Raw genomic sequence first — 21,066 nt, forward strand, 5'->3', positions numbered from 1 at the left:
TGACTGGTTCGCAGTAAAGTTTGAAAATCACTGCTCTCTACCAATAGTTCTCCCCTTTTTCTCAGGTTAGAATCATCTGAAGAGCTTGTAAAATTCTTGTGCCCAGGCTGCACGTAGACCAATTAAATAAAATCTCCTGGGTGGGGGGGTGAGACTTAGGCAGCAGTAAAATAAAGTTCATTAGGTGCATCCACTCTGCGGTGTCAGTAAACAATGCTCCATGGCATTTACATTATTAAATAAAAACTTAAAGGAATTATCAAATCACACACAGGCATTTGCTCCAGTATAAAATGAGAACTTCACTTGGGCCTTTTTAGAGCCCAGCTCTCTGTGAGCTTCTGCCCAAGTATACATGTAGAATAAGAAATAGAGCATTCTATGGCTTCTTACTTGCTGAGGACTGACCAGCAAAATGCATTAGTGTTTCAGTTTGTGCATCTGTTAAATAAATTAGAACCCAATCAAAGAACATTGGAGCTAAAAGGGAGCAAGAAAGATTCTAGGATGAATCTAAGAAAGAGATGAGAAAATCAAAGCCCAGAGAGGTAAACAAACAACTCCGATCAAAGACTTAATCTGTTGCAGAGGTGCCCTTTCTGTCTCATATTTATGTCTGGAATGTATGCACTATATGAAAATAGATGAAACTATCCTTTTTATCTCAATCCACTTCTATCTTCTCTCTGGGCCTTGAATAGAGACCGGGGACTGCAAGCCATCATGCAGAACTGGGAGATTCCACGGAATAATGTGTGAAAGCCCTAATATAAAGTTCCATCACATGAGTTCTTCTGTGACTAGTTCCAGTAGTTCTAAACTAGAGAGGGTGTTTTTTGATGTTGGACATTGTTTTTCTTGTGTAAATAGCAATTTAAACTATATTTAAAGAAACGGAACAACATAAACATTAGGCTGTCAAGTATGGGCAAGGGGTGGGGAGTGACATTTGTGTAATTTCATGTGGAGCCAATGAAGATTTTATTCTAGTCCATTTTAGTCAGAATTTATCTTTGGACAGATGAAGCTTTTTTCTTTCAACACATGAGTGCCTTACTATATACAGCTGACAATACAGAGATGCATAAGATCTAGTCACTCTAAGCTGAAATAGCTCATTATCTGAACACGGGGGAGTATTTGTTGGTGATCTTAAAGTATTTTGCTAACATCATCTAGAAGTAGAAGATTAAGTTATGAAGCTCTCAACCTCTTACCTATAATAGGTTTAGAGTTGGTTACTATCCTGGAATAAGCCCCCTTTGCTCTTTCTCTTTGTTCTGTTAAGCAAATTTTTTTGAGACCAGCACTCACATCCAAAAGGGCAATTGGGATAAAAAAGAAGACAGAATTTTAAGGAATTCTGTTCTGATCGGAACCAGGTTCTTAATTGCCATAGACTCTTGCCTGATGTTGATATTTATACACACACACACTATAAAACACTTGATGTGCTTACCTGATGCCTTTGCTACTGTAACAACCTATATCATAAAAAAGTATTGCTGTGTCTAAAGGAGTTCTACAAATGCTAGGTCCCTAAACATTTTCCATACTGTTCATGTTCTTTTTCTTTTTGCAGGGGGAAAAGAGTAGGGGAGAGCACTGAAGTATGTTTTCAAATGCAAGTCAGTCATTAACAGAGTCATTGACAAAAGAACTTCACTAAATTTATTAACCAATCACAGGCAAATGGGATGATCCCTCTTCCTAGTTTACAGATTTCCGAATTGAATCCCAATTTAATTCTGCATTTGCAATGCTGATTTGAATATGAGTTTCTTATTCCTGGATATATGTGCATTTTTACCCCCGGGCCATGTTACTTCTCATACGATTATTTTCCTTATGAACCTTATTTTGCTTCCTTTCTACTTTTTTTTTTTTTTAAAGATTTTATTTATTTATTCATGAGAGAGAGAGAAGCAGGCTCCCAAGGAGCAGGGAGCCCGATGTGGGACTCGATCCCAGGACCCTGGGATCATGACCTGAGCCGAAGGCAGACGCTTAACCATCTGAGCCACCCAGGTGCCCAATTCCTTTCTACTTTGATCCTAATTCACATTACATGCCTAGATCTAAACAGCAATCAGTTTCTCAGGTCAAATAGATGCCCTGATGTAACTTGGAAGACACAGGGACATAAAACCGTATCTTCTAGGGAATATCACCACAGATTAAATTGTAAAAGAGGCCATTAAAATAGCTGATAATCTCTCCTAAGCTTTGCTCTTTGATACCAGAGATAGCAAACAAGGTAACAGTGTATCTGACTGTGCCTCGCTCATATCGGCATTCAATGAAAACTTTTTGCATTTGTCAAGGAAACTTTACATCTTCTATCCACCTTATTTTGGAGATTATTGAATAAATATATCCTTATTTTTCTGCATCTCACAGAACAGTGGAAAGAGGAAAGGAAGAAGTCTGAATGACCAGTTTGGGGTTTGGCTTTGATGTAGGAGATAAGGATAAGGGTACACACAGTCGCCAACATTTACTATCTTATTTGTATCCCCTCTATGCCCCAAATGCCTGACAAGACATATAGAAGGCAGAAATGGGTTTGTGCCACAGAATGAAAAAGGACTTGTCAGAACTGAATATTGACCTTTTGTCTAAGTTGCTTTGCATATAGTTGACTTGGATAAAGAGAAAAGGCAGTTTACCTTGGTCATCATTGCTCTGTCACATGACTTAAGCAAAGTTCAGACCTGAATGAAGTCCAAGGGCTAGTCTATCATTGTAGTGTGTACAGAATGGCCCTTTTCTCCCTTGATGGGCAAAGAAGATATGTCAGTTATCAATTACATAACAAACCACTGCAAAACCTCATGAGTTAAAACAATATTTTAATAATTTTTAAAAGATTCTATGGGTTTCTGAGTGTTTCTTCTGCTGATACCACCTGGGGTCACATGCAGCTGCATCCATCTGATGGCAGAACAGGGGTGAGGGCTGGGCAGTCCAGAATGGCCTCACTTTGGCACTTAGTCCTGGCTATTGGCTAGGGTGCTTTGATTCTTCACCACGTGGCCTCTCATCTTCCAATAGGCTAGACTGAGCTCTTCACAGCATGGGGGGAGACCATATCTGATCAAGATTTGAAGCCAGACCAGAACTTGTTCTGTGCTCTTTATACTCCACCACATTGTCCTTGCTTGTGTGTCTAAGAAGAAAATAATGCATGTAGAAGAATAATTTATTCATGGAAAATTTATTTGCCAGAAGTCACAAAGAGTAGGGACTCTTCAGGTGCAGATAGAAGATAGGGAATAAGAAAAGGTTGGTAGTTTTTCCGACCTGTTTTAGATATTGGGTATTAATAGAATAATTGAGGTATAGTAAGGCCAAAAGATCAGGAGACAACTGACATTGAAAAGACAGCCTGTTACACAAGGTTCCCAAGAGAAGGGGACACATCCTGCCATGGGGACCACGGAGGAAAGCACTAGCATTGGTCGTAAGGCAGAGGGAAAGGGAGGAGGTGTGGACAAGAGCCGTTACTGTGGTTGCATGGGAAAGAGCAGGCAACGCCAGGTAAATAGGGTTAGGATTGTCTGGTTTGAATAATTGTAGTGGTCTTTGTGGCATACCTAGTTGTCTGGTATCTGGCCTTGGGGTGATTAGGGCATGTGAATAATGACCCTGAGCGTGAGAGCTCCATAAAGGAGTGTGGGCTCCAGATTGTTTGGTTCGTATTGGAGAAGTACACTCATGAGAGAGTTGTTCACTATCTGTAAAAATCCGTTGACCCTGGGAGGAGCAGTCCCTGCAGGGTCAGCAAGGCCCCAGATGTCAAAACATTAAAATACAAAAAATAAAAAACCTAGTGAATGCACTTCCACTACTACTGTCGTGGGTTCTCTGTCCCTCTAATTTCTACTGTTTCTCCCAAACCTGTAGAAATGACTGAGATACATACCCAAAGGTAATCTGAACTCTCTAGAAAATAGCCAAGAACAAGGAAGGAAGCAATGACAACAATTTTTTTTTAAAACCTGAGCAATCAAATATCACCAAACCCAGGAGCAAAAAGTCCTCAGTTTTATTTGATATAATTTTCTAACAAGCTTGGTTAGCCGGTTTCCTAATCCATAATCAATTACTAGTTAAAATTATGGCTGGTTCCACTGCCTGCTAGGGTCTGGCAATATGTAGCCTGCAGGGCCCCTGAGCAGTTAATGGGGAGTGATTCTTCCATCTCAAAACTTTCATCCATCCTCAACCACACTGCAATTGCATTTCAAACTTTGTACCTGAGGCCAATGGTTAATTAGGAACCACTGTATAGAGAAGAGGTTTTGAGTTAGTTTTTCTGGACAGCAACCACTATCTAAAGCAAAGGACCATGTCAAATGACCCTGGGTCATTTGGGCCCATTCTGTTTGATGGCATGTCACTTTCAGCATTTTATTCTGTCTCTTACTATTCCCCACCTGTCACATTGTTCCTTGAATCTTAGTCCAAACCACCATCCAATTTCACGTGGACTACTGCATTAGCTTTCTAACTGCCTTCTTCACTAGCCATTGTGTTGCCCTCCAATTTGCTTGCCTTAGACTAGAGATCCTGGTAAAAACAGATTCAATCATGTCTTTCCTCTGCTTAAAAAGCCCCTAGAAGTTTCCCATTGCCTTTCAGATTCAGTCCAAAATACTCCAAGGCACTGTACGATCTAGTTCCTGCCGGCTCTCCAAACTCATTTTACCCAACATTTCACCCTTTCTCTCTGATCCCTCCCCTCTCTGGCCTTTTGGTTACTGAGAAATGCCAGACTCTTCCCCTCAGGGTCTTCATACAAACTTTAAAGTTTATGTGTTTGCTCCTCCACTGATTTCCTAGTGAAATTCTCAATTTCATGTCATTTCCTCAGAAGGCTTCTGTTTTCTTTCCTTTTTTTTAAAGATTTATTTATTTTGGGGGGGGTGTATGTGAATGAGGGGGGAGGGACAGAAGGGGAGGGGGAGAGAGACTCCTCAAGCAGACTCCCCACTGAGCATGGAGCCCACCACGGGGCTCGATCTCTCGACCCTGAGATCATGACCTGAGTTGAAATCAAGAGTCTTAACTGACCAAGCCACCCAGACGCCCGAAGCCTTCTGATTTCAAGCTTGTCTAGCCCCAAGGGCACCCTGGGCTTGGTTCCCTAGCTACAGCCTGCACACCACCTTCCCATCACAATGAGCTTCAGGCACCTGCCCCCCACAGCCCCCTCTGCCTCACCACAGAAGCCTCCACAAATTGGCCCTTTACCATCCAGTTTCCATCCCTCAGACCATCCTAATACAAACTTCTAATGCATTTACGTTTTGTTTTCAGATTTTCTTCTTTTTCTCCTCAGTGCTCTAGTCTCCAATCACTCTTCTTGGACTTCTGATTTTTCCCTGGGCATCAATTCTGGGGTTACACAGAAAATGATAATTTTTTGATGGACACCAATATATGCAGACAGTAAAAAGCTTTGCACCCTGTCCCCATGAAGGACAGGCTTTAAGAAATCAAATGCTTCCAGAAACCTTCAAACAACTTGCAAAGGAAGTTGATATATAAGCCCTATGATCATACAGTCAGAAGGAAAAGGCTCTTGGATTCATGAAATGGCAAATTTCTTTAAGGTACCAGTAAAACCACCTATATAATAGTCCCCAAGAAGAACTTAATAGACGAGGGATAAAATTTTGCACGGGGATGGGGGTACAGGAAACAAGTGCTCCCCCCCTTTTTTAAGTAGGTTAATGCAGAGCTTGTTTAAACAAACATACAACAAAAAACAAAAGTCATATAATTCAAAATAAAGTACAAAAAAATCACATTAAAGGAGACCCATAGCAACACTGTTTATATGCCCATCCCTCCAATCCTAAATTCTCTTGCATTCTATAACTGCTCCAGACTCTTTCCCATGAATTTACATAATTTTTACCCAGCACTCCCCACGGTGCAGCTTGACTTAACCTCTAAGGCTAAGTTCTCCCACCTTATTGTTTCAGTCCTCTGGTTTGCAAGGTGTCTCTTCCTTGGAGAGATTGGGGTGACAGAAGATTGGAGAAATAGCGGTAAGGAATTTTCAGTCTCACCTTAATAAAGCTTGTCCTCATCAGTCCAAAATCTCCCTTGGCTCAGCTCAGGTGATGCTTCTTTGGGGAATGGGGGTGGGTTGGGAGGTTTGACTCATTTCCTCAACCTCAGAACCAAAAATTAAACCCCAACATTCAAATTCAAACTCTGAAATATCCTTCTCTCTTTCCTGTTTTCATCCTGCTTATATGCTATTTGGAGCAACAATAACTTTATACACTAAAACTGATAATACAGTGTGAGAGTGTTCTGTGATATATATTAGCCAAAGGCTACTGGAGCTCTGAGAAGGGAGTAATTTATATTTCCTGTGGAGTAAAGGAGGCTTTAAGAATCTGGTGTCCTTGAAGCTGCATTTTGAAGATGTGGAAGTTCATGAAATACTCAGGGAATAATATCTCCTCCAAGATGGAGTATGGAGTGAATGAAGAAGAGTAGCAGAAAAGGCAGACCATTATACAGGACCTTAAATTCCTTGCTAAGAAAATTGGAGTGACTTGTGTAGGCAAACAAATGAACAAATAAAACCAACCAGGAGAATCTCATCATTTCTGCTTTTTAGATAACTTTTCAGCAGTGTGGAAGACAGACTTGAGAATCACAATTAAGGTTATGTCTGTTTGTTTGTTTGTTTTTTCATATTTGACCCGGTGGGACTATAGATATGGTCTAATCTATAGATTAGAGCAGGTGAAAGGTGGAGCTGGAGTTTCTCTTCTGAAGACCACTTAGGGGTGACTTCAATATGTGGAAAGATGACAAGTGATTAAACCAGGAACATTTCAGTGGCAATAGAGGCAGGGACAGATGGGAAGATCTCAGGGATAACATGGGAAATGTTACTCCATGTCACCTGTATTTTATACTATTATGTCATCTCAAATAGTACTTGGTAGGTGAGGCTTTCTTGGACTCACCCTGGCAAATGGCACGTGGGGGCTGTTTCCTAAGCAACTGTTGTACTTAAGGCACATGTTCATTTGTTTGTCCATTAAACTGCCAGCTTCTTTAAGGTAGGGATTGTATCTTTTCATCTGTTTTCCTCGAACCTTCTAATGACCTGCAAAAATGTGTGCTGGAGGGATGCAGAGTGAGTGGAAAATAGACATTCATAAATGACTGAAGATTACAGGCTATCTAGTAGTTAAAGCAACTAGCATTAAGGGTTCAGTGATATCAAGGCACTACACTGCCATTCAACCTACCCTTTCGTGGTGATTTATTTATTTCTAAATCTTTATTAAACTGGTAAACTCCCCACCCCACAAATAGCCAGAGTATCAGAAGCTGCAATACTAGCTCCAAAGTAACTTTTTTTTCTTAGCTGATTTTACAGAACAGCTACGTGTTAGGAAACGTCAGAAGACGTTGGCCAAGACCCAGAACGTGGGAGGTACCGGTTTCCACATCATTTGATGAGAACGACAAACACGGCTTCAGTCCCTAAATCCCGACTGCAAACCAGTGTGCCGGAACCAAAGAGCCGACACTCGAATTTCCACGCGGGCGCGCGAGTGTGTTGCGACGCATCGATTGCTTTCGTCTGGCGGAGGCCTATCGGGGGAGGACCGAGCACCGGGAGGCCAAGGAAAGGAGGCGAGTCAAGGACTTCCTCCTGGGGAGGGAGCTTGGATTCGGGAGGCCGCGCTGGGCCTGTTGGACTAGGCGTCCACGCGTGGGAGAGTTCAGTCATGTGTGTACATGCGGTGATGCGCGCCCTGCGCAAGAACAAGACGCTTCGCTACGGAGTCCCCATGCTGGTGAGCGCAGGGAGGAGAACGTGTGGGGCAGGATTCCGGATGGGGTGGGGCGTCTAGGTCGGCTGGGTCCCGGCTGCCAGGATCTGGGAGGCGGGAGGCGGGGAGCGGCCCGGGCGGGGAAGGGGCTGGCGGGAGGTGGCCGTCTTAGTCCTCTCCCTTCGCTGGTACCAGGATCCCGAGGCCCCCTTTTACTCTCCCTAGTAGTTACCAGGCTGTGCTTCAGAGATCGAGGTCAGACCAGATTTTACACCAGGTCTGGGTGATTACCCAACTGACATTTTTTAACCCCGTGCTACACCTGGACGGTGCTGTGAATCGTTGGAACTAGATGTATTTACTTAATTTGACTGTACAATTTCGGGCATCTCCACGTTTCAGCTTCTGTTTTGTGAACTGGTTTAATTCTTCCCGGATTGTTGGTAGGAGTTAAATGAAACCTTTTGAAAATCGAGGGTTTAGCGCGGTGCCTGCCACATTGTAGCAGCCTTCAAAAGGTCGCTGACTTATAATTGATCATTTTGAAGCACCTCGAGTGTACTTTTGGTGTTTATATTCTTGCGTCCTGTCCTACACTGAGTTCCCTGAGGATCTCATTCGTATAGAAGATACAGGTTGAGGTTGACATAACTCCAGCCAGAGTTGGAATCCAGCCAGACATTCCCCCTCTTTTGCTGTTTGACCTTGGCAAGTTATTTTGCTTCAGAAAGCCTTGATGTCATAGTAAATGAGACAATTTCAATAAAGCTTGTGGACAAAAGCCACTTTCTTTTAAATACTTAACAGTTTAATCCTTTGTATGGATATTGGTATAGGTGAAGTTACCAGCTTTTGCATTTAAGCAGAACTAAAGGAGAGAAGTGACCTTAAAAAAGTTTAAAGAAAACTGTCTTAAAAGATTATGTAGTAATTATATTTGTGTAGATGACAGGGCATGTGTAAAAACTATCCTCTCTATAGATTCCTCTGCCCCCAAATGGAGATCCATTCAGAAGCATTACGATTGTGGTCACCTGCATGTCCTAGTGAAAGCCAATTTGATTTTGTTCTTATTTTTCAAAATCACCAAAGCTGGGATATTAAAACCACTAATGTTGAAGTACCTTCTCGGTACTTAGGGGTTTCCTCTTTTGTTTTATTTCAGGGAATGGAAAGTACCACAGTAGCCTTTTCCCTAAAAGTGTTACTCTGTACTGGTCTCTACATCTGTACCTCTATACGGGACCTAAAGGACCATGTTTCAAAATACAAGTCCTAAACATATAAATAAATTGAAGCGGAAAATGTTGAATTCAGTACGCTGAAACCAAGCACTACTGGAAAGAACTCAAAAGATACATCCTCTTCATCATGTATCAGTTGCATATGCCACAATTACTATACTACATTTATCTTCAAGCTGAAATTATTTCCTCTCTTGGATAAATATTAATGCTTCAAAGTCCTCTTCATACAGAAGAGGACTTTGAATACCAGGTATATGCAAATACTACTCTCCTTCCTTTCTTGTCCAAACTGCTTGAAGAAAGAGAATATACTTGTTTCAGCTTCCACACTGCCCATTTAGTCTTGAGAATTTACCTTTCTAATCTGACCAGTGACCTACTGGTTCCTACACACCAAAAAATTAACCCATTTAAAGTGTTCGGTTCAGCGTTTTTAGTATATTCACAGAGTTAATGCAGCTATCACCACTGTCTAACTTTAGAATAATTTCATCATCCCAGAGGAGACACCATGCTCATTAGTAGTCACTTCCTATTTTCTCCTCCCTCTCCCCCCACCTAGGCAACCACTAATCTACTTCTGTTTATAGATTTAGTAGCATAATACAACATGTGGTCTTTTGTGACTGCTTTCAATTAGCATAGTGTTTTCAAGATTCATTCATGTTGTAACGTGTCAAAACTTCATTCATTTTTATGGCTAAATAATATTCCATCATTTGGATAGACAATTTTTTTATCCTAATCCTATCCTATTTATTTATCATTTTATTTATCCATTGATGAACATTTAGATTGTTAACATTTTTTGGCCATTGTGAATAATGCTGCTACGAACATTCATGTACAATTTTTGTATGGATGTATATTTTCATTTCTCTTCGTATATACCTAGTAGTAGAATTGCTGGGCCATATGATAACTCCATGTTTAACATTTTGAGGAACTGTCAAGCTATTTCCCAGAGTGGCTACATCATTTTACATTCCCACCAGCAATGAATCCTCCACGTCCTTGTCAACACTTGTTATTGTCCATCTTTTTTATTATACCCTTCCCAGTGGATGTGAAGGTATCTCATTGTGGTTTTGATTTGCATTTCCTTTATGACTAATGATATGGAACATCCTTTCATATGGTTATTGGTCATCTGTATCTCTTTTTTGCAGAAATGTTTATTCAAATCATTTGCCCGTTTTTAAATTGGGCTGTTTTTCTTTTTATTGGGTAGAGGTTTCCTTAAACACCTGGAACCAGTAATTCTTTGTTGAGGGGCTCTGTGTGCTTGTTTTGGTGTGTCTTCAACACTCAGCCAGGCAGGTTACAACTCTGCCTTGAGCTTTTACTTCCTGCTTGCTCAGAGACTCAAGGTTAGCCATAGACAAGTGTTTAAGGCCTTCTCAGATCTTTCCTGAGCTTACACACCACTCTGGGCATGGGCACAATTCTGTTCATGCGCATTTCCTTCTGGATTCTCAGGAATATGTTTGAACTTTTCAGAGTCCTCTGTGGACACCTTATTTCTCATATTTTCCTTTTAAGCTTTTTGGTTAGACTGTTATTTGCCCTGTTGCCTACCACCTCAGGCAGTCACGATGTTAACCAATTGCCTCTGAATTTTTTCAACAAACACTTCCTGAGAGAAGTCTGTTAGTACTAGTTGAGCTCAAAGTCAGGAAAACTGAAGACAGCCTTGTGACTGAGGTTTCCATTGAACCACCAGATTTGATCAAGCAGTGACAGTTCTTAGAGAATAATGTTTTAAGGAGCCCCAACCCCATTCTGCCCCATGATTGCATTCTATTTCATTCATTTATTTATTTATTATTAACATAATATATTATTTGTTTCAGGGGTACAGGCCTATGATTCATCAGTCTTACACAATTCACAGCACTCACCATAGCACATACCCTCCCCAATGTCCATCATCCAGCCACCCATCCCTCCCCCCACTCCACTCTAGCAACCCTCAGTTTGTTTCCTGAGATTAAAAGTCTCTTATGGTTTGTCTCCCCCTCTGGTTTCATCTTGTCTCATTTTTCCCTCCCTTCCCCCATGATCCCCTGTCTTGTTTCTCAAATTCCTCATATCAGTGAGATTATATGATAATTGTCTTTCTCTGATTGACTTATTTCGCTTAGCATAATACCCTCTAGTTCCATCCACGTCGTTGCAAATGGCAAGATTTCATTTTTTGATGGCTGCATAATATTCCATTGTGTATATATACCACATTTTCTTTTTTTTTTTTAAGATTTTATTTATTTATTTGAGAGAGAGAGAATGAGAGACAAAGAGCATGAGAGGGAGGAGGGTCAGAGGGAGAAGCAGACTCCCCGCCGAGCAGGGAGCCCGATGCGGGACTCGATCCCGGGACTCCAGGATCATGACCTGAGCCGAAGGCAGTCGCTCAACCAACTGAGCCACCCAGGCATCCTATATACCACATTTTCTTTATCCCTTCATCTGTTGATGGACATCCACACTCTTTCCATAGTTTGGCTATTGTGGACATTTCTGCTATAAACATTGGGGTACACGTGCCCCTTCAGATCGCTACGTTTGTATCTTTGGAGTAAATACCCAGTAGTGCAGTTGCTGGGTCGTATGGTAGCTCTATTTTCAACTTTTTGGGGAACCTCCATCCTGTTTTCCAGAGTGGCTGCACCAGCTTGCATTCCCACCAGCAGTGTAGGAGAGTTCCCCTTTCTCCACATCCTCGCCAATATCTGTCATTTCCTGACTTGTTAATTTTAGCCATTCTGACTGGCGTGAGGTGGTATCTCATTGAGGTTTTGAGTTGTATTTCCCTGATGCCGAGTGATGTTAAGCACTTTTTCATGTGTCTGTTGGCCATTGAAGGAGAGATTAAAAGCTTCCAGGATAAACAAAATCTAAAAGAATTTGCAAACACCAAACCAGCCCTACAAGAAATATTGAAAGGGGTACTCTAAGCAAAGAGAGTCTAAAAGTAACATAGACCAGAAAGGAACACAGACAATACACATAACTCTCACCTTACAGGCAATACAATGGCACTAAATTCATATCTTTCAATAGTTACTCTGAATGTAAATGGGCTAAATGCCACAATCAAAAGACACAGGGTATCAGATTGGATAAAAAAACAAGACCCATGGGGTGCCTGGGTGGCTCAGTTGTTAAGCGTCTGCCTTTGGCTCAGGTCATGATCCCGGGGTCCTGGGATCGAGCCCCACATCAGGCTCCCTGCTCTGCGGGAAGCCTGCTTCTCCCTCTCCCATTCCCCCTGCTTGTGTTCCCTCTCTTGCTGTGTCTCTCTCTGTCAAATAAATAAATAAAATCTTAAAAAAAAAAAAAAAAACACCACACATAAGACCCATTGATATGTTATCTGCAAGAGACTCATTTTAGACCCAAAGACACCTCCAGATTTAAAGTGAGGGGGTGGAAAAACATTTACCATGCTAATGGACATCAAAAGAAAGCTCGGGTGGCAATCCTTGTATCAGACAAATTAGATTTTAAACCAAAGACTATAATAAGAGAGGAGCATTCTATTTGTTTTCATGGTTACCATGGAGCTGGGGTGGAGAGGTGGGAATAAAAATGCCACCAAGCTTTCTGTCCTTACTGAAAGGCAGTCTTCTTAGGAAAATGTTCCCAACATTATTGCAAGTCTTTGCTTAATTTTCAAATTTCTGAAAAAGTTGATTTGAGAACTTTTGCCAGTTTTCTCATTGCTGTGATGGAGAAGATTTTTGGAGATTCCTAGTCTGCCATTTCACTGATGTCACCTTTTGGTTCTTTTTTTCTATGTCTTTGGTGAGATTTTCTAATTTTTCATTTGTTTTAAGAACATCGGTTACTGCTCTCTCAAGCATTTTTATAATGATTCCTTTAAAATCTTTGCTAGATCATGGGACGCCTGGGTGGCTCAGTTGGTTAAGTGTCCAACTCTTGGTTTCGGCTCTAGTCATAATCTCAGGGTCCTGAGATCCAGCCACATCCAGCTGTCATGGGCATGGGGGCTCCCTACTCAGCGGGGAGTCTGCTTCTCCCTCTGCCCTTCCCCCACAGGTACAGGCACGGTGCTCTCTCTGTCTCTCAAATAATAAGTAAATCTTAAAAAAAATAAAATCTTTGTCAGATCATTCCAACATCTGGTTTATCTCCATGTTAATATCTCGATAGTCTTTTCTAATTCAGCTTGCTGTTTTCCTGATTCTTGCTCTGACAAGTGAGTTTTTATTGTATCATGGACATTCTGAGTATTATGTTAGGAAACTTTGTATCCTATTTAAGTCTTCTACTTTAGCAAGCAGTCACCATGCTTAGACTTAGCTGTAGGTAGTAGCATACTATTTTGGGCTTTCTTTCCAATGATAATTTAGGTTCCAGAGCCCTTGCAGTGCTATTCTGGTCTGCTTTGTTTACCTGGTGCTGCTTTTTTCCTCTAGTGCCTGCTTGATCCCTTCTAAAGGTGGAGTGTTAGTAATCAACGTGTGAATATTTTTAAAGTTATAAGATTGATTGAGCTCACAAAAGAAATTAATGTAGATAGAGAAGACCAGTCATTGTGCCCTGGGGTACTCCAGCATTAGGGGATTGAGTGTACAGGAAGAACCAATAAAGGACACTAAGAAGTATTCTCAGGTAGAAGAAAAACCAGGTTTAAGGGAAAAGGAGGAAAGTGATCAACTGTGTCAAATTTTGCTCATGAAGTAGGATGAGAACAGAGAGTTAACCATTGGATTTGGTAACATGGATGTGTTTGGTGGCTGGAATGGGTCTAAGAGAGAATGGGAGGGACAGTGAGCATCAACAACTCCTTTGAGAAATTTTACTGCAGATACGAACAAGGAAAGAGGATAGTAACGTGAGGAAGTGAGGTCTAGAGAAGTTTGTTAATAAGTGGGAGAACTAATAGCATTTTTTTATGATGAATCATGTGGTAGTGAGCAAGATTTTCATGATAAGGAAACGAGAATTGATGAATCAGGGTCCTTCAGTAAATAAGATGATATCGGATCTATTGCACAAATGAAGATATTTAGTTAGGAGTGTAGATACTGTGGTAATGAGTGGTAGGTGGTGTAATGCAAGTCTGATCCTAATCAGAATTAGCACAGACTTCACAGAGTAAGGGAATAGTCCTTCATGAAACTCCGCTTATTTCAGACACCAACTGAAAGCTCTGGGATTCTTGGCCCACCTGTGCTTCTGATCAACTGGCTATAAATTTGTGGGTTCCTATTAACCCCCTCAAGTTTAATAATTCACTAGAATGACTCACAGAACTCAGGAAAGCACTATACTTACAATTATTGTTTTATTATAAAGGGTACGAATTCGGAACAGCCAAAAGAGACCCACAGGGTAAGGTCTGGGAAGGTCCCAAATGCAGAGTTTCCATGTTTTCCTCCTGTGAAATCAGGGCATGCCACCCTCCCAGCACATTAATGTGTTCACCAACCAGGAAGCTCAACCAAGCTTCAGTGTCCAGAGTTGTTTTTTTTTTTTTTAAGATTTTATTTATTTTTTTGTCAGAGAGAGAGAGCACAAGCAGGGGTAGTGGCAGGCAGAGCAGGTAGAGGAAGAAGCAGGTTCTCTGCCAAGCAAGGAGCCCAATGTGGGACTCGATCCCAGGACCCTGGGATCATGACCTGAGCCGAAGGCAGATGCTTAAGCAACTGAGCCAAGTGTCCAGAGTTTTTTTAAATTGGGTTTCATTATCTAGGTATGGTTAATTGAATCATTAACTGTGTGAGGGACCTCAGTGTCCAGCCCCATCTCCTTGGAGGTCAGGTTGATATCATATGGCTTAAAGCCCCACCCCTCTAGTCACATGGTAGGTTATTCCAGCATGGCCCACCGGTATACTGCAACTATCTAGGGGCCTACCATGAGTCACCTCATTAGCATAAATTCAGGTGTGGTCCTAGGGGCCCACCATCAATAACAAAGATACTCCTGTCACTCAGGAAAGTCCAAGTTAGTACCTTCCTCTCAGGAACCCTAGACAAAGTTCAGGCAAATTCTTCATTATGTAACACGTGGGAACTGTAATTGCAGTAGTTCCAGAAAGAGGTGATGGTGGCCTTGACTAGAGTATTAGAAGAAGGTATAGTTAGAAATTGTCAGATTCAAGAAATGTTTTGAAAGTAGAGGTGACAGAACTCAGGGATGGATTAGATGTGAGATATGAATGAGAGGAGCTTATGATGATTACAAAGAAGTTTGCTTGAGCCGTTGGATGAAAGCAGTTTACATTTACTGGGATGTGAAAGATTGGGGCAGAAAGAGTGTTGGGGTAAAAGTCAAGAGGGTTTTTCAAAATGTTAATTTATATATATCTGTTAGACTTTTTTTTATTTTAAAGATTTTATTTATCTGAGAGCATGGCGGGGAGAGGCAGAGAGAGAGGGAGAAGCAGACTCCCCGGTGACAGCCCAATGTGGGTGGATCCCAGGACCTGGAGATCATAACCTGAGCTGAAGTTAGATGCATAACCAGCTGAACCACCCAGGCGCCCCATATATCTCTTAGGCTTTCAAGTGAAAATGTCAGGTAGGAAAGCATGTTTCAGTTCAATGGGATGTTTCCCATTGAAAATGTGCATTTGGAAGTTGTTAGGTTATAGAGCCTATTTAAAGCCATGAAATTGGATGACATCAGCTATGATATGGACTCAGTGTTGGTTGTGAATAGTTAGAAGAAATGTGAAGATTTGAGCCTTTTGGGATACTACCCCCCCGTTGGGAAGATGAGGAAGAATGAATAAAAGGAGACTGAAACAGAGTTACGAAAGCCAGGGATGTGTCTTTTCATTGAAACACAAAGACAAAAGTTATTTTACTTATACAAATAATTCTTACATATTGACATTGCCAGATATTAGCTGCTTATATATAACAGATGTTTTTCCTGATTTGTTGTCTTTTGATTTTGTGTTGTTTTTATTTCATTTATTTGTCAGTATAGACATTGAAAATTTTATGTGGTCAGACTTACTGGGTTTTAAAATTTATAGCCTCAAGGTTTTGTTAGTATTTCAACTTCAAAATCGTAAAGTTTTATATTTTACAATGTTTTATATCTTTATATTTCCTTATTTGGTAATATTAATATATTGACATAAAAAGGAAGGTAGGGATCAAACTTTATTTTTATCCAAATTGCTAGACTTTTACAGCTTTAGGATTAGGGGTGAAAGCCCATTAGATTATTGGAGGAGGTGATAAAGCAGCAATGCCAGTTGGAGGAATCTTTTAAGGTTTGCTATATATTAATAAGTGTGGTGTATTTTATGAGATTCTTTTACTAGTTGGTAAGAAAATGGAGAAAAATGCTGTCTAGTTAGCTTATTTTGCAAACACATAAAATTGAAAGAATTCTGGTCTTGAAGAAATGAGGCCAGAATTTAATTCCTAGCTTTACTCAGTATAATCATAGGCAAGTCATTTAGTTGCCTGTGCTTTTATTTCATCTGTTAAATGGATTTTTTCCTTAGCTTTAGTTCTTTTGTAAGATCAACTAATATAATGCTTGTGATGATGTTATTTAAACCATAAGGTGGAATACAAGTATGGGGGTGCAGCTGGGTGGCTCAATTGGTTAAGTGTCCAACTCTTGATTTCATCAGGTCATGATCTTGGGGTCATGTGATCAAGCCCCACGTTGGGCTCTGTGCTCAGCACTCAGCAGAGTCCGCTTGTCTCTCTCCCTCCCCTTCTGCTCCTCCCCCCCCCAAATAAATAAATAAAATCTTTAAAAATGAACAAACAAACTAATGGGGTACTGACTTTGGTATTTGGTAATAGGATAAAATGTTTCCTAGTGACAGTACATACTGCATCCACTCTGAACAGATGAATGGTAACTCACCAAGAAAATAATATATTGGATTTCATATAAGCTGCCACTATTGGCATTAATCTGTAGACAGAATTCTGCCCGTCTATGTTGTTTGTTTCCTCTCTTTGTTTCAGTTGCTGATTGTTGGAGGCTCTTTTGGTCTTCGTGAATTTTCACAAATCCGCTATGATGCTGTGAAAATTAAGGTAAGGACTGTAATTGGAGTTTGACATGTGTCTGTGTATACGATTGTTCCGGTTTAGGTATGTATACTTGATGTACTAAGCAGTCTGAGTTTTGTTTAATTTTTCAAGGGGTTGTATGATTTTCTTATTCTTTAAGACAACATGAATGATCATATGGAAGTGAATCATGAAATGTAAAGAATTTAGTTATCTTATTCCTAGAAAATTTGCAATACTGCATTCTCAGTAGAGTTTTTTTTAGGATTTAAAAGGGACTGAAGAATGTTGGACAATTTCACTCCCATTATATTACTCCAATTATAAATTAGCTATTTCATATTAATACCAGTAATTTTATAAATTATATTGATATATAAAGTCTACTGATATACTGAAGGAAAGGAAAATTATTTTTCATTACAAATAATGATACTTATCTTTTTAGGTAGATAATATATATTTATATATTGTATATAAAGCTATATACCTATATCTAAATATATGTAAAATTTATTTTACAAGTGAGGAAACTGAGGTTCAGATAGCTTCAGTAACTAACCTGTGGTTACATGGCTATTTAGAGGTAGTGCTAGGATTTTCACTCTCTTTGATTATAGTTACAAATTTAGGCCAAGTGTTACATAAGAACTCTAGTTAAGTAACTGATTAATTCATTCAGAAGTATGTAGTTTTTGTTTGTGGCCACATTGATATTTGAGTTTTTTCCCAAGTTTTATTTATATATAAAACATATATACATATATATAATTTTTTTTTTAAGATTTTTTATTTATTTATTTGACAGAGAGAGACACAGCGAGAGAGGGAACACAAGCAGGGGGAGTGGGAGAAGGAAAAGCAGGCTTCCCGCTGAGCAAGGAGCCCGATGCGGGGCTCCATCCCAGGACCCCGGGATCATGACCTGAGCCGAAGGCAGACGCTTAACGACTGAGCCACCCAGGCGCCCCCGTATATATAATTTCTTATATACATATATATAATATTTATACATATAAATTTTCTACCAATATTATTGAGATCTGTTAATGAAATATATATTATATAATGAAATATATACTATATAATGAAATATATGTTATATTAAATATATATAATATATGAATTATATAAATATATATAATTATAAATATATATTATATATATAATGAAATATTATATTAATAATTATTGGTAGGAAAGTAAAGAGTATTAAAGGGACCTATTCAGTTTTTTTTTTTTTAAGATTTTATTTATTTAACAGAGAGAGACAACAGCGAGAGAAGGAACACAAACAGGGGGAGTGGGAGAGGGAGAAGCAGGCTTCCCGCTGAGCAGGGAGCCCAATGCGGGGCTCAATCCCAGGACTCTGGGATCATGACCTGAGCCGAAGGCATATGCTTAACGACTGAGCCACCCAGGCACCCCCCTATTCAGTTTTCTCAGTTAATTTTATAGTTTAAGAGAAACACCAACTCCAACTAGTCTTAAAGACAGTAAGAGGGTAAATATTAAATTTAAAAAGAATGTATAATATATATAATCTTCCATGAAGTCATGTTTTTATTTACTTTTTCCTTTAGTATCTTGAATATATATGTTACTTTACATACACCCTACATACACCAACTATAGATCTGCTTTTATTGTCTAATTTTTTTCTCTTGTTGGTTTTGTGGGTAAATGTTCTGTCTTTGAACACACCTTGTAATTTTTTATTTTTTTAAGATTTTATTTATTTATTTGAGAGGGAGAGTGAGAGAGAGAGCATGAGCCAGGAGAGGGGCAAAGGGAGACAGAGAAACAGACTCCCCGCTGAGCAGGGAGCCTGACATGAGGCTCAGTCCTGGGACTCTGAGATCATGACCTGAGCCAAAGGCAGACGCTTAACTGACTGAGCCACCCAGGTGCCCGACCTTGTAATTTTTTAAATTAAATATTGGGTATTGTTTGTAAATACTTGTAGAGATTCTAGGTGGTATTGTTTTCCTCCTGAAAGGGTTTATCCTTTTTTCTGGTAGGCAGATAGACTGGGGGCTAATCCCCTTACTACTTTGGAGGAGTGAGTATTGAGGTTGATCACTTCTCCTATGTCTGTTGGCCACTTATATTTCCTTTTTTTATGTGTCCTCTGTTGTGATGTTTCAGGTCTCGGTTGCCCATTTTTTTCTGTGGGTTGTTGGTCTTTTTCTTATTGTTTTGTTAGATTTCTTTATACATGGCAGATTATAACTTTTTAGTCATCTTAATGGGGTCTTTTGATGAACAAATTTAGTGTAGTCTATTTTATTCCTTTTTTACTTTATAGTTACTTTTTCTTTTAGTCCTTTTAAGAAGTTTTTCTTACGCCAAAATATAAATATTTTTCTATATGATTGCTAAAATTTTTGTTTTGCCTTTTATACTCAGGTCTGCAAATATAAAACCCAAATGGAATTGATTTTTTTTGTATATAGTATGAGGAATTGTGATGTTCTGATTTATAAGAAATACGTATTTGGTCTTTGCCCTATTTTCTGGCATTGAGCTAAAACCCCTGGAATTTCCTAAGTGATGAGAGCAAGCAAGGTGTCTTTTGTTATGTTGATGAATTTATGGAATGCCCCTGGGTAACCTAAAGATGGGGGCTGGTTGCTAGGAGAACCAGCCTTGTGAGACAGGGTTGGAACTTGCAGTCCCACCCCTTGACTTCCAGGGAGGGGAGTTGGGCTAGAGGTTGAATCGATTGCCAATGGCAAGGACTTAATCATCCCCATGTAATGAAGCCTCCATAAAAACCCAAAAAGATAAGGTTCAGACAGATTCCTGACTGGGGAACTTGTAGAGGTGCTGGGAGAATAGCCCTCTTAAAGAGGGCATGGAATCCCCACAGCCTTTCCCTATACCTTGCCTGTGAGTCTCTTCCATCTAGCCTTTTATAAGTAAAGTGTTTCAATTCTGTGAGCTGTTCAGGGAGCAGTTGTTGGAACCTCCAGTCCATAGCCAGTGAGAAGTGCAGGTGACATCCTGGATTTGCAATTGGTGTGTGAAGTGGGGACGGGGGCTGTCTTGGATGACTGAGCCCTTAACCTGTGGGATCTGACTCTATCTCTAGGTAGGTAGTGTCAGAATTGAGTTAATTCCTTGGTGGTTTGAAAAAAAAAAACAAAAAACCCACATACATTGGAGGAACTGTAACCGAACTAGCTGTAACTGAACTAATGTGAGTTCATTTGCTCCTTGGTGAGTTGCAGATAGAGATTACAGCAGATAATCCATAAGAAATTGCAGCAGGTGGAGTTGTCACTCAAAGGAAATTTTATTTGCAGCAAATGAGATCATGGGAATAACTTCCAAATCGTGACTACCCAGACAGGGATGAGAGAGTTCTTTTTATTTAAGATTAGGATGAATATTCAGAAAGGGGAGTTTTGTCATCACACATAAAGGCGGGAATAAGGTTGTGCAGATGTAGTGTTTTATGAAGCCTGTGCTCCTCCCAGGGTAGAGACTTTAACATTGTACTGAAGCAGATTAAGTGTTGGACAAAGGGAAGGGGCTATGGATATGATCCAAGAGCCAGTATAAACTGGATGGGATCTTGGGCTGGTTACCTCAGGTAAGGTCTGCAGGGCCTTGTTTGTTCATGGCTGGGACCTTATCAGTTGACCCAGAGCCAGTATATTTCTTAGTGGGGTCTGAAAAGAAACTAGCTGGCTACAGAGAAACAGTTCTCTGAAAAACAAGCTTTAAATTTTCTGCTAGTTTCAATCCTGCGAAGACAACTCAAGAATGTGCTAAGTCTGGGCGCCTGGGTGGCTCAGTTGGTTAAGCGACTGCCTTCGGCTCAGGTCATGATCCTGGAGTCCCGGGATCGAGTCCCGCATCGGGCTCCCTGCTCGGCAGGGAGTCTGCTTCTCCCTCTGACCCTCCTCCCTCTCATGCTCTCTGTCTCTCATTCTCTCTCTCTCAAATAAATAAATAAAATCTTTAAAAAAAAAA

General features: G+C 40.2%; 1 protein-coding gene across 9 annotated transcripts in view; it reads left to right on the forward strand.

The window, feature by feature from the left end:
* Positions 1-7,499: 7,499 nt before the first annotated feature.
* COX16 (cytochrome c oxidase assembly factor COX16) overlaps positions 7,500-21,066 on the forward strand; it is a 93,886-nt gene continuing 80,319 nt past the window's right edge. For 3 of the 9 annotated variants that reach the window (XR_014148391.1, XR_014148392.1, XR_014148393.1), the window contains exons 1-2: positions 7,500-7,841; positions 17,038-17,109. Coding sequence is in view for 6 of the 9 variants with exons in the window: in XM_081830338.1 (XP_081686464.1) it covers positions 7,773-7,841; positions 17,038-17,109 (141 nt within the window). In the remaining 3 variants the exon portion in view is untranslated. The remainder of the gene's footprint in view (positions 7,842-17,037; positions 17,110-21,066) is intronic. The other 6 variants (XM_081830338.1, XM_081830339.1, XM_081830340.1 and 3 more) reach the window with 6 other exon arrangements.

Source organism: Leptonychotes weddellii, chromosome 9 (genome assembly GCF_054177405.1).
Source record: "Leptonychotes weddellii isolate Sample4059 chromosome 9, ASM5417740v2, whole genome shotgun sequence".
Lineage (NCBI taxonomy): Eukaryota > Metazoa > Chordata > Mammalia > Carnivora > Phocidae > Leptonychotes > Leptonychotes weddellii.